Raw genomic sequence first — 12282 nt, 5'->3', positions numbered from 1 at the left:
GAATCATTAAACTATGACCATTAAAGGTCTTAGTGACTTTTTTAAAACGGCAAGAGAGAGCCTGATGGTTGGGGGTGGGAATCAAAGATGCAAACTCATCCTCTAATATCCAATTTCTGAGACAAAAAAGACAAAAGTAGTGCCTGGGGATGGAAAAAGAGGATACAAGGAGCATTCTGTATGATTAGAACCAATTATATAGCTTTTTATTGCATAACAACACAGGATCAGTGTCACTAGAGTTGTTACTTGCCTTGTGTTATGCAGTTCCATATTTTGTTCTTTGTTCCTGTCTAAAAATGAATAAGAAATACAGAATGTCCCTTCTTAGTGAGTGTGTTACTGTTGCTAGTAATGGCAAAGTTGTACACTGAGAGATTTTTATAATACCAGTTCTCCAACTTCCCCCAAAGAGCCTTTTACATTCTTTTGGTCTTGCTCTCTCTAGCCAGCTGCTTTGGGAGGGACTGGTATAATGTACTGGTTTTGAGTGTGTGTGATTTCATTATCTTATCTGTGGCCATAAGAAGAAGGACCATTAGCTTCTCACCTCTGCATCTCCTTTTGTATTCTCATCTTTTCCATCTTCTTGCTATTTAAAAGAACAATTTTTTTTCTGCTGCCAATAAACCCAGTACACTAAGGCAATTTTATACCACACTGGTAATATAGAGAGGCTTGGAGTGGGTGCAAATGTAATTTAACAGTGTACAATAGCTTTGTGTAAGAGAATCAGGATCAATATGTATAAAGAAAAAAACACAAGAAGGTGCAAAATTTGGATCTACATATCAGTACTAAATGTAGGGGGTTTAGCATCTGGGACTTTGACCCACTGTAAGGCTAGAGTGGAGGCATTTGCAAAATTCAACCCTAGATCCTTGTTCAGATTTCAGATGTTCCAAAGTCTGGGGGCTGTTATGACTAAGGGCTGGTTGGAGACTAGAGCTGGCTGAGAAATGAAAAACTAGTTTCACAAAAAAAAATTCAAAATTTCAATCTTGTTTTCATTTCAAAGTGTTCAAAATGGACTCATTTTTCATTTTAGCATTTTTTTCATAATTTATTTTATCAAAACATTATCAATATTTTTGTTTACTCCAAACCAATTTTTTTGATAAAAGAAATTTTTTTTTCATTGACTGAAAACAGTTTTTGATCAATGGAAGAAAATGTCTATCAAGTTCGATGACGTTAGTGTTTTATTTAAAAAAATGAAATTTCAATAAAAAATAACAATTTCATCTAAACAAATATATCAACAATATCACGAGCAAAATAAAATAACAATGATCATGATGATCAAGTATTTTCAAAGGAAAAACACTACTCTACACGTATTATAGATTAGAATTGAGGCTTGACCTAACATATAGATTACTGAAGTTTAAATTGGCTTCTGTTGTCACATACATTGTGTTGGGTTACATCACCATGCTGTTATATTGTACACAATGTAGCTGCCTTCTTATCTGTGGTGATGTATTTGGCCAGTCAGTTGCTGTTCAGTGGAGAGAATAACGGTCTTATAAATAACGAAGGAGCTTGCCACAAGGGCAGTGTTGTGCATGTGTGTTCTATGTAAATCCTCTGTTTGGCTGTTACAATCTCCAGTGTGCCAAGAAGATGGCTTTTATCATCTGGAAAAGGAGAAATCAGTCTTCCAGAGTGCAGTCTCACAGATAGATAATAGATCATATGCAAGAAAATACATCAAAATCATGTACAAGTTGAAAGATAACTAATAAAAGGAAAGGAAGAAAATTCTGAGGGAAGACTTTCAACACATCCTAACACAGCCCCATATTTCATAAGCATTGTAGTACAGAGAGCAAAGCCCCCTTCTCTGATAAGCTATAAACTGTCTGGGTACCTTTTAAGGATGATGACCATGCTCAGAGGAGTGCAGTGGTTCCCCTCCAAGCCTCCTCAGCAAGAGAGAAACTAGCTGTGGTCCCCAGAGGGAAACGTCCACTTCCCCTCCCAGACAAGCTGCAGCTCTCAAGAGGTTAAAATTTAGGTTTTAAAGTGAAATAGGACCTATGGTGTGACTCCCAATTCAGCTTCCTAAGGTGCAAAAGTTAGGAGTGGAGGAAATAGAGCAGGGGAGAGGGGGTGAGCAGGGAGAGGAAGGAGAAGGGAAGAAGGGAAAGAAGAGGGTCCAGCGGAGGATTCAGACGGCAATGAAAGTACAGGCTTTGGCTATATTTGCTGCCAAAATCTTTACTATTTTAAGATGAAAATCCCAACTCCATAATATTTAGTTTGGGGTGGAAAGGAAATAGAGGGAAGATGGAAAAAAAATCTTTCCTGTATATCTATTTATCATATTCATTTCATATAGTGGTGGAAGGATTTTACTGTCTGGTTTGAGTGATGATGTCCCAGTTGTGGATGACTTTGGTTAGTGCATAACAGGACATCCCCAAGGCTGACCAGCCCAGCCAATCAGAACTTGATTTTCACTTCATTCCAATTTGTGAATAGGCAATATCTTTGAAAATCAGGCCATCTGCATCCCTACCCCAACCATATTCTGATCTGGAAGACAATGCTGCTATGTTTTGAAAATAAGCACAGCACACATCTAGCAGTGTTAAGGACATCAAGGGGTACATTGCACTTCAACCTTAACAACAAATGGGATCAGTTCAACCTTTTCTCCCTGCATTATAAAATGCAGCACAATGTTTCCAAGCTGTTACTACTGTTTGCACATATAGAACATGCATATTGTGCAGGAACTTGAAATTGTCTCATTTGTAAGCAAGACCTGAGAATTCTTGCACTCTATTCCGTGCTGACTATGCCTCAGATGAAGTATTGTGTCCTGTTCTGGGCACCACATTTCAGGAAAGATGTGGACAAACTGGAGAAAGTCCAGAGAAGAGTAACAAAAATGATTAAAGGTCTAGAACGTGACATAAGCGAAAAGATTGAAAAATTCGGTCTGTTTAGTTTGGAGAAGAGAAGACTGAGGGGGGACATACAGGGCCGCCCAGAGGATTCCGGGGGCCTGGGGTCTTCGGCGGTTGGTGGCCCCCACTTCGGCGGTAATTTGGCGGCGGGGGGTCCTTCCGCTCTGGAACCCGCCACCGAAGCGCCCCGAAGACCTGCGGCGGGGGCCCCCTGCCACCAAATTACTGCTGAAGCGGGACCCGCCGCTGAAGCGCAGCTGGGTCTTCGGGGCACTTTGGCGGCGGGTCCCGGAACAGAAGGGCCCCCCCGCCGCCGAATTACCGCCGAAGACTCGGCTGCGCTTTGGCGGCGGGTCCCACTTCGGTGGTAATTCGGGGGCAGGAAGTCCTTCTGCCCCAGAGTGGAAGGATCCCCCACGGGCGAAGACCGGGAGAGGAAGAAGCTCCGAGGGCCTGGGCCCCACGAGAGTTTTCCGGGGCCCCCGGAGCAAGTGAAGGACCCTGCTCCAGGGGCCCCGAAAAACTCTCGTGGGGGCCTGGGACAAATTGCCTCTCTTGCCCCCCCGTCTGGGCGGCCCTGGGGACATAACAGTTTCCAAGTACATAAGAGATTGTTACAAGATGGAGGGAGAAAACTTGTTCTCATTAACCTCTGATGATAAGATAAGAAGCAATGGGCTTAAGTTGCAGCAAGGGAATTTTTAGGTCAGACATTAGGAAAAGCTTCCTGTCAGGCAGGTAAGCACTGGAATAAATTGCCTACGTAGGTTGTAGAATCTCTGTCATTGGAGGGTTTTACGAGCAGGTTAGACAAACACCGGTCAGGGATGGTCTAGATACTTAGTCCTGCCTCTCGAGGGCCCTTCCAGTCCTACACTTCTATGATTCTATGATTTCTTTTAATATTTTGCATCCAGATGAAATAAATCAGGGTCTAATCCAGCAAGCTCTGCATGTGTACAGTTCTTCACCCAGAGGGCTTGCAATGCCTGGCCCACAATAATTTTACAGTGCTTTCTATGGACAAACAGCAAAGTGGAGTTTGACTGCATTCTGGTTCTCTAGTTAGAATGAGACACTGTCATTTTGGATCAGCTCGTGGTTACGTTATGATTTCAAATCCAAACAAAGCAATCTAAGCAAAATTTCCTAACTAGGAGAAGATGGCTACATTGGTGAATGCTGCACCACTCAATGCACTGTACAGTGCCAGGATGTGAATAAATATTTTTTCACTTCTCTGTGCCAACCCTAATTAAGTATGGCAACATATCATAATTGGATATTTTTATTTGCAAATTTGTATGTATTTTTGCCTGAATATTGGCAAACTTGAATTCTTTTTTTTTCATATTCTGATCTGGAAGACAATGCTGCTATGTTTTGAATATAAGCACAGCACACATCTAGCAGTGTTAAGGACATCAAGAGGTACATTGCACTTCAACCTTAACAACATATAGGATCAGTTCAAACTTTTCTCCCAGCATTATAAAATGCAGCACAATTTTTCCAAGCTGTTACTACTGTTTTCACATGTAGAACATGAATATTTTGCATAAACATTTTTAAAAAGGCAGGTGTTTGGCTGGTGGGTGAGTGGGAGGATGGGTGAATGGATGACTAATAGACACACTAATGCCATCCCATTATCTAAAGTAGTATACAGCATTATTCAATGATAAAACTATTAACACAATGTACTGGGCCATAAAAATGACTACATGATAGTTATTTCAGAAGCCCTTCTTTTTTAGAAAAATATGATAAAGACATTTTAGAAAAGCCTAATGTTTATAAAAACAAAATTCAGCATTTCTTCAAAGCTATCTCAAATATACAGACATGCCCTTGTCATGGAATCAAAATAGTTCTCCCCACACTTTCACCCCCTGGCTGGAGTAAACTTATTCAGCTGCATAAATGAAAAGAATGTCATGCTGAGTCGCTGTACAGTTCTATGAAACAGGTATACCTACTGTCCTTATTGTTTATATCATCTTGTGCACACAGAATCTATAGGAAAGTGATTGTGACATTTAAGTTAGTGTTCTTACCAGTTTGATAAGCCTCAGACTCTCCCATAGAAATTTAGTTCCAGATCATGTAATATGAGTACAGATTAGCTTTATTTGGCATTGTTTCTTTAATATAAACAGTCTCACAAACATTTTAAGCAGCTAATGGATGAGGGAGAGAGAAATTAGAAAAGCAAGAGAAAAAAGACATATGTTGCAATACATTTGAAAAGAGATGAAGAGTCTGTGAAATGCAGGAAGGCTCTTCCAGATGGCAGGATGAGCAAAGGGGAAGGCTCTCACATCAAAGTAACAGGAATTTATGGGAGGACATAGAAGAGGCTAGGGCCAGATAAGCCGGGGCACAGTGTAGAAAAGCAAAGAAAGACCAAGAGTGGGAGGTAGACTGGGGCAAGTAGATGCAGGGCGCTTATAAAAAGACAGGGCTCTTTTGAACTGAGTCCTGATACTATTGTGGAATCCAGTGGAATTGCTTAAGGACAAGGATGATGTGTTTTTGTTCCTTTTTATATGTGAGAAGGTAGGAGCAGCATTTTCCAAGTGTTGGAGTCTGCAGAGATGGTATTTGGAGTGGAGGGAGTTAAACATAAGAAAAGGTGAAGGAATAGATGAGGATCTGAACAGAGGCAAAGTTCAGGAAGTGATGTACTCAGGCACTGTTTCAAAGGTGATGAAAGACAGGTTTGCAGACACAGGAGGTAGAGGAACAGGAGGAGAGTCCAGTATCAAAAATATTTACCAAAAGGCTGTGTCTGACTATTAAGTTTAGATTTTAGGTTACAATATTGCAGTTATTCTAGTATGAGGCTGCTTCACATGGTGTCTTAACTCCATTAAAACCCCCTTCAGCCTCTTCAATCTGCCATGACAAGCATACGTTTGGGGCCAGGTCCTTCACTGGTGGTATCAATTGGCATAGCTCTGTTGAAGTCAATCAGCCATTCTGATTTACACCAGCAGAAAAATCTGCCCATAGGTTCCTAAGAAGAGTGTGACTGAATATAGCAGGCCAGAGCTGCAAAAACTGGATCAGGATTTCAAATCCTCCAAAATCCAGAAGTGTTTATATCTAGGGATTTGACTGGGGCATTGCAGAGAAAGGAGCCAGATGCAGCATCCTGAACTGGGTCAGGACTGAGATTCTGAATCCCTCGTTCTAGCATTTTGGTTTGAGCCCCATCTTTAGTTCTGAGGGAGCACACAACTGACCAGGCAAACTGATTGCTAGACCCTGTTGTCACACATGCTCTGTGTACCATGCTGTTTTGTATCAGAAGTCATTATTGCAGTTATCCAACTTGTCTGAAACTAACCATGGTGTGTCTTTTGAACATTTGGATTTTGGTTGCCTTTTAAGGAACGTATTAAAAGTGATATTTTGCAGACTTGGCCATATTGTGGGTTTGTTTTATCAGAGATGGACTAAACTGCCACTTGGTATTTTTGCTGTTGGCAAGAATGACTAATTGCCAGCTGCACTGGTCTGCTCTCCAAAAAAAGCATTAAAAAAAATATTGTAAGCACTTTCGTTTTTTATTTCTGGTGTCCAAACGTAAAGGAAAAACCATTTTAAATAGTGGGAATAATTCTTTTACACAATTAGTTTTCAAGTTATCCCTCTGATCACTATTTTTAAGCGCTGAGTTCAGGGGCAGAATCCTTGTTGTTTAGAAATGAACACAGACACATATGAGGATGGAAGCTGTCCAGGAACATATTGCTTTGAGTTAGCAGATGTATCCTCAAATATTTGTGTCTTCTAACCTTGTAAGAAGGAGCACTAAGAGAGGAAGGGAATAGGAATGGGAGAGACTGAACTGCTCGATTTTAAACTTGACCACTCACAGGCATTTTGTTCTGCTCATGGAAAAAAATTAGAAAGAATATTGCCTCCCTATGAAAAAGTTTGATAACTCTGTTCTACAGACACTTGCCTTTTGGAAATTTTCTGAAAGGAAGGGAAATATATGTACACATTCCAAAACATTTTTTCTGAGGAAATATTTCTATTTAAACTTCCATTGGTATATTTTCTATTGCACTTCCACTGGCATATTTTCCCCTGGGAATAATTTTGTACTTCCTCCATATACCTTTTTATGAAAACAATTTGTTTGGTCTTATATTTGTAAGTGACAAAGTGGTTAGTTTAGGACCTGAAGGTATTTCCTCAACACTCATTTGAGGGAACCACAGTACCAGCATATCAGAATACTTTTCAAGAAACAGTAATGGGTGCTAGGATTTTTTCTATGGAACATTATATTGGGTCCTTGATTAGTCAAAATGAGCTGTGAATCATTTCAGTATATGCAGCAAAGAGTCCTGTGGCACCTTATAGACTAACAGATGTATTGGAGAATGAGCTTTCGTGGGTGAATACCCACTTGTTGGATTCATCCACGAAAGCTCATGCTCCAATACATCTGTTAGTCTATAAGTTGCCACAGGACTTTTTGCTGCTTTTACAGATCCAGACTAACACAGCTACACCTCTGATACTTGACATTTCAGTATATGCCACTTTCTCCTGTTTTCATTATCAATATATTTTATGTCTCTCAGATGATACTTTGTGACATAGTGCTGAGGCCTAACAGATGGGTCAGCACTCTGATCACTGTGGCCTCAATTAGTTTCCCTAACAATGGCTGATTGAGGAAATTGGGGGGAATTAGCAAATCAGATGGGGAGGCTGGAAGAGTTAAGGAGATGATTGGCTCATCAGCTCACTAAGTTGACAAAAGGTAGGAAGGAAATGTTAGAAGAGGGAGGATAGGACTAGCAGTGCCTAGACTGAAAGTGATCATAAGGAAGGAAGGAAGGAAGGACTGGCCAGCCAGCCAGGATGAATTGGGGCTGCAAGCAATAGGGTCATAGGTATTATAAATTTTTGTATTGCAAACTATTGGTGGAGGGGCCTTGAATAACATATGAGGTGGGCACTAAAAGAAGGGAGTCTGAGTGGCTTCTGGGTGACTCAGGGTGGGGGATAATATAGTCTGTTACATACCTGCTTACAAGTTCCACTGTGATACAAAAGAGGTATGGATAGTATGTATGTGTGTGTGCTTTATATATACCACACCACTGACCTGAAATGCAATACTGTACCTCTTGGACTGCACTCAATTGTATAGATATCTATTTATTAAATGGGATAAATTGCAATGGTGGTTATACATTTCAATCAAGTATTTGTTGACTTAGGAATGCATAAACTATTCCTGTGCAGATTAAACCCTATATGTGCCAGGACAACTAATCATTTCAAGATGCTTCCATTTAAATGGGGAAAGATCTCTAATTAAATAAAACAAAAACTTCAAAAATCACCTTCACACACTTGCAACTCAGCCAGCATTGATATTTTGAATGTGGGACAGTTGGGGTAGGTTTGTTGGGGTAGCCAAATTCAGCTCTAGTGAAACTAGCTAGCTAAGAGGAGTTTTAGACCATGAATTTTGTTAAACCGGCAGACTATCTTTTAGAACAATAGTTCTTACCATTGGGTGCATCCCAAAAGCAAGCTGTGAGGTCTCACCCCTCTGAAAGAGAGCAGCAAACCTTGTAGCTACTAGGACCCAGCAGGAGTCCACGGTAGAGGAGGGAAGAAATAGCTGGCTCCATCTTCTTCCTCCTCCTGCTACTCCTTCCTCCATCTCTCTCAGCAGAGATGGCTGTGTGCTATGTGGCAGTCTTCCACTGGATGAGGAATGGACAGTAATGACAAATGGACACAGGGGATCAGACCCAAACACAGAGTGTAGCCCTATCCCGGGTGGTTCCTACCCACCTCTGACAGACCTGAGAATTTGTCTTTCTCTTACACTTTGGCAACCCATGTCTAGCTTGTTATGTCAGTGAAGTCTCACTGAATTGAAATGAACTACCTCCTCTCTTCTCCCCACTCCTCAGATGTTAGCTCTGGCACAGGCCTTCCAGGGACTGCAGATCCACCTTTACAACCCTTTGGAATAGCACTTCTACTGCTATGGAGCTGGACACTGAGCAAGCAAGGTAGGAGAAAGGAGAAGTTCCCCACACCTCACAACCCTACAGTCCCCAACAGCACCGCTCCATCCCAACCCCCAGACACCAGTCGCTCAACCACATAAGCTCTTCCTTCAGCAGCAGCACCAGTCTCCTCTATCTTAAAACCATTCCCCACCCTCCACATATTTCTGAACTGCAACCCACAAAATGGACAACAAAAATTATCCCAGGACTCAAATCCCTCAATTCTATGCATCCATAAAAGACTGTGGGATGCCATAGGTCATGGATGGAACTCTTGGGCCATTTTGTGGATCCTGGACCCAAAAATGATCAAGAGTTCATGCTCTAGACCTCTGTTAGATATATTGTAGAAATTACCATCTTGACTTTGTTAGATCCCTAGGCTCCCAAAATTAGAATATTTCTGAGCTTGATACAGACATACATGAGATTTGTTTGTTTGGAACATTCTGAGTATATCAAACCTGGTATGTGGAGGAATTTTGTTATTCAAATTTAGCCTTAAAGATAAATACAACTGCATCATATTGCAAATGCCCTCAGAATGATTCCAGTGTGATTAAAATAATGAAAATTCAAAATGTCCAACATTTTCCTGTAATCTTTGTAGGAGTGGGAATCTGGGCACAGGGATGATTTTGACAGAATATTGTTCATTCTTGCTTTCTAAATATGCACAGAGCAGGCTTGATCCAACTCCCATTGAAATCAGTAGGGTCCTTTCTACTGACTTCAGGGTAAATTGGATCAAGCCCAGAGGGAACACTGGAGGGGAAAATTCCTTAATGCTAAATCAAAGAAAAACTATTTTTTGTAAATCATCCCACTGATGCTTTAGGAGACATAAACTGATCCACATGGCCAATATTAGATACATATGTTCACAACAAAATTAAGAAATTGCAGCTGCTGAATATTTAATGATATAAAGAAGTACCGTATGTCTTTAGATGTGATAAATATAGTAAACTTCTCCACAATATATACGCACTGTGAAAAAGCAAGTAAAAACGTAAAGGATATACATATCTTTGTGTGTGGGACTGAGAAGGAACATTTACAATTATGAACTTTGTTTAAAACAAAGTAATTGCAAAATGTTTACAGAATAGAGATTTTTTTGGATTGTACAGTGAGAAACTGACCAGTTATGACCCAACAGACTTATGCCATCAGTTTTTACTTCCTTAGGAGGTTCTTTAACTTTAATACAAAATGTTTTTTTCAGTGTATTGTACTTCTTTCCAGATGGCTTCTACAGAGTCTTGGCAGACACACTCCAAGATTAGGATTGTTGCCCCTCTAATCTCTCATTTAAATACATATTTTTGTCCAAGAGCTTTTACAAACCATTTAGCAGATCTATAACTGGGCTCATTATCACAATAAATACAATATCCTGGCCTATTGCATGCATGTATTATCTGAACATTCAGATATTTTAAGAGAGGAATATGTAAAAGACCATTGCAGTTCAGATTTAATGTACTGTACACAAACGCTTCTTGGTTGAATGGAAATAAGCAAACAGCTAATGTCAAAGTTAGATAAATTCCACTTCTCAGCTGGCAGGCATGATGTACTTCAGATACAAGTCATCTAGGTATTGCACCTTAAAAATAGAGAGACAAGGTGGGTGAGGTAATATATTTTATTGGACTAACTTCTGTTGGTGAAAGAAACAAACTTGAAAGCTTGTCTCTTGCTCAGCAGAGGTTGGTCCCCCCCCCAAAATAATATTACCATACACTTCCCATATGCATTCCTAATAGGGATAATCATGAGTCCTGTTAGGGTTCTCCCCTTTCCCACTGAAGAACTGGAGAATTACTGGGTTTGCACTAATGTAAATTAGAATTTGTCTCTGAATTTGTTAAGTGTTCTGACCTATGTTCAGACACAAAATTCCAGTAAAATCTAATATAGTATCTGTAAAAGCCAAGGAACCCTGTTCCCTTTTCATCACTAGTCCTCTTTCTGGTCAGACTCTCATCTTGGATGACACACTGAAGTAAGCTGAAAGATATGTTAATGTCTCTTCAGGGTCACACCATGCTATGCCAGCAGTTTCCGTAGTATAATACTGAGCTGTATTGAAGAGTTAAGAAGTTCTGCCCTGTGCCACTGTCCCAGATAGGCTGCCAATGGCCTGACAACAAAAATGGGGAAGCAATGTGATGTCATTTGGGAGACTTGGTCATATAGGCTTTGTTTACATTAGAGAATTTTAGAAAAAAAATCTCACCAAGGCTTCTACCACTACAGCTGTACTGATGATACCTGAGGAAGCCCCACTGGACATAAAGTTCTGGTGACTTCTGATTAATTTTACCACCATGTCAATTAGCCAGTGGGTGTAAGGATCCACAGGTCTAGAACCCTGGGTTGCAGGCTCCTAAGAGACTGATGGCGCCACACAACCCCACAGTACTATCCGACAGTTACTGGAGGGTTATGCATTGTAGGAAGTACTGCTTGAAGAGGCCAGAATGACAGACTATTGCAGCTGCCTGATTGGTCCACACCAACTATTTAAACCAGAAAGTGGGGCCCATGAGCCCTCAGAGCAACAATGCAGACTCTGGCTTGTTAGTGATATAGACCTTGTCTTTTGATCTGCCTTTGACCCTGGCGCAGCTTGATGTTGGTAACAGTTTCCTGACTCAGCTTGGTAACTAATCTCGACTCCTCCATTTGACCCCAGCCCAGCAAACACTACTGGCTTGACTGCTTATGCCCTGGCCATTACAGCAGGCGAGAAATCAGCTGGGAGAAAATGACAAATGTATTTTAATGTAGCACTTGTGATTGCTGTTTGATACAGCATGCTGGTTTGTATGGCGTATGTAATTTAGAATGAAATTACTTTGTTTACGTAGAAAAAGAAAAGATTGGAATTTGACCCATTCTGTTTAGGTTTTGTAGGGGTTCCCAGGAAGCTAAAGTGTATGAAGTACAGAAGAAATGTTGCAATATCTAGGCAGAGCTGAGTGAGCTATATTGTTCCTGAATATATTGTATTTGTATTTGTAGTTTTCTTCTCTTTTGGAAGGTGCTTTGCACTGCCAGCTATAGAATCCCAACATTAACTCTGACAGAGCAGGAGCAGAGCAATGCAATGAGAATTTGCATGTGAGCACAGGTGCTGGAAATAGGAGTCTTGGGGGTGCAGCAGCAGCACCCCCTGACTTGACGTGGTTTCCATCATATGCAGGGTTTACAGTTTGGTTCACTGACTCTCAATACACTCACAATACAAATTGTTCCAACTGCCCAGCACCCCTGCCTGTGAGAATAGAATTTTT

At 40.7% G+C, this 12282-nt stretch overlaps 1 protein-coding gene and 1 long non-coding RNA gene across 3 annotated transcripts in view; one reads left to right on the top strand and one right to left on the bottom strand.

Annotated features, from left to right (window-relative positions):
- Window positions 1-12282, top strand: part of LOC120405972 — a 66130-nt gene that overhangs the window by 16796 nt on the left and 37052 nt on the right. The window contains exon 2 of the long non-coding RNA XR_005599023.1: window positions 8876-8977. This is a non-coding gene — a long non-coding RNA (uncharacterized LOC120405972). The remainder of the gene's footprint in view (window positions 1-8875; window positions 8978-12282) is intronic.
- Window positions 1-12282, bottom strand: part of SYNPO2 (synaptopodin 2) — a 121287-nt gene that overhangs the window by 77506 nt on the left and 31499 nt on the right. Inside the window, exon 2 of one of the 2 annotated variants that reach the window (XM_039539999.1) lies at window positions 8464-8662. The exons of the other annotated variant lie outside the window; for it this stretch is intronic. Coding sequence (XP_039395933.1) covers window positions 8464-8619 — 156 coding nt within the window. The 5' untranslated portion in view covers window positions 8620-8662. The remainder of the gene's footprint in view (window positions 1-8463; window positions 8663-12282) is intronic. 2 annotated transcript variants of the gene reach the window in all.

The sequence above is a fragment of the Mauremys reevesii genome, linkage group 5 (genome assembly GCF_016161935.1).
Source record: "Mauremys reevesii isolate NIE-2019 linkage group 5, ASM1616193v1, whole genome shotgun sequence".
Classification (NCBI taxonomy): domain Eukaryota; kingdom Metazoa; phylum Chordata; order Testudines; family Geoemydidae; genus Mauremys; species Mauremys reevesii.
The sequence above is the reverse complement of the archived record's forward strand: the minus strand, read 5'-3'. Positions and strand labels throughout refer to the sequence as shown.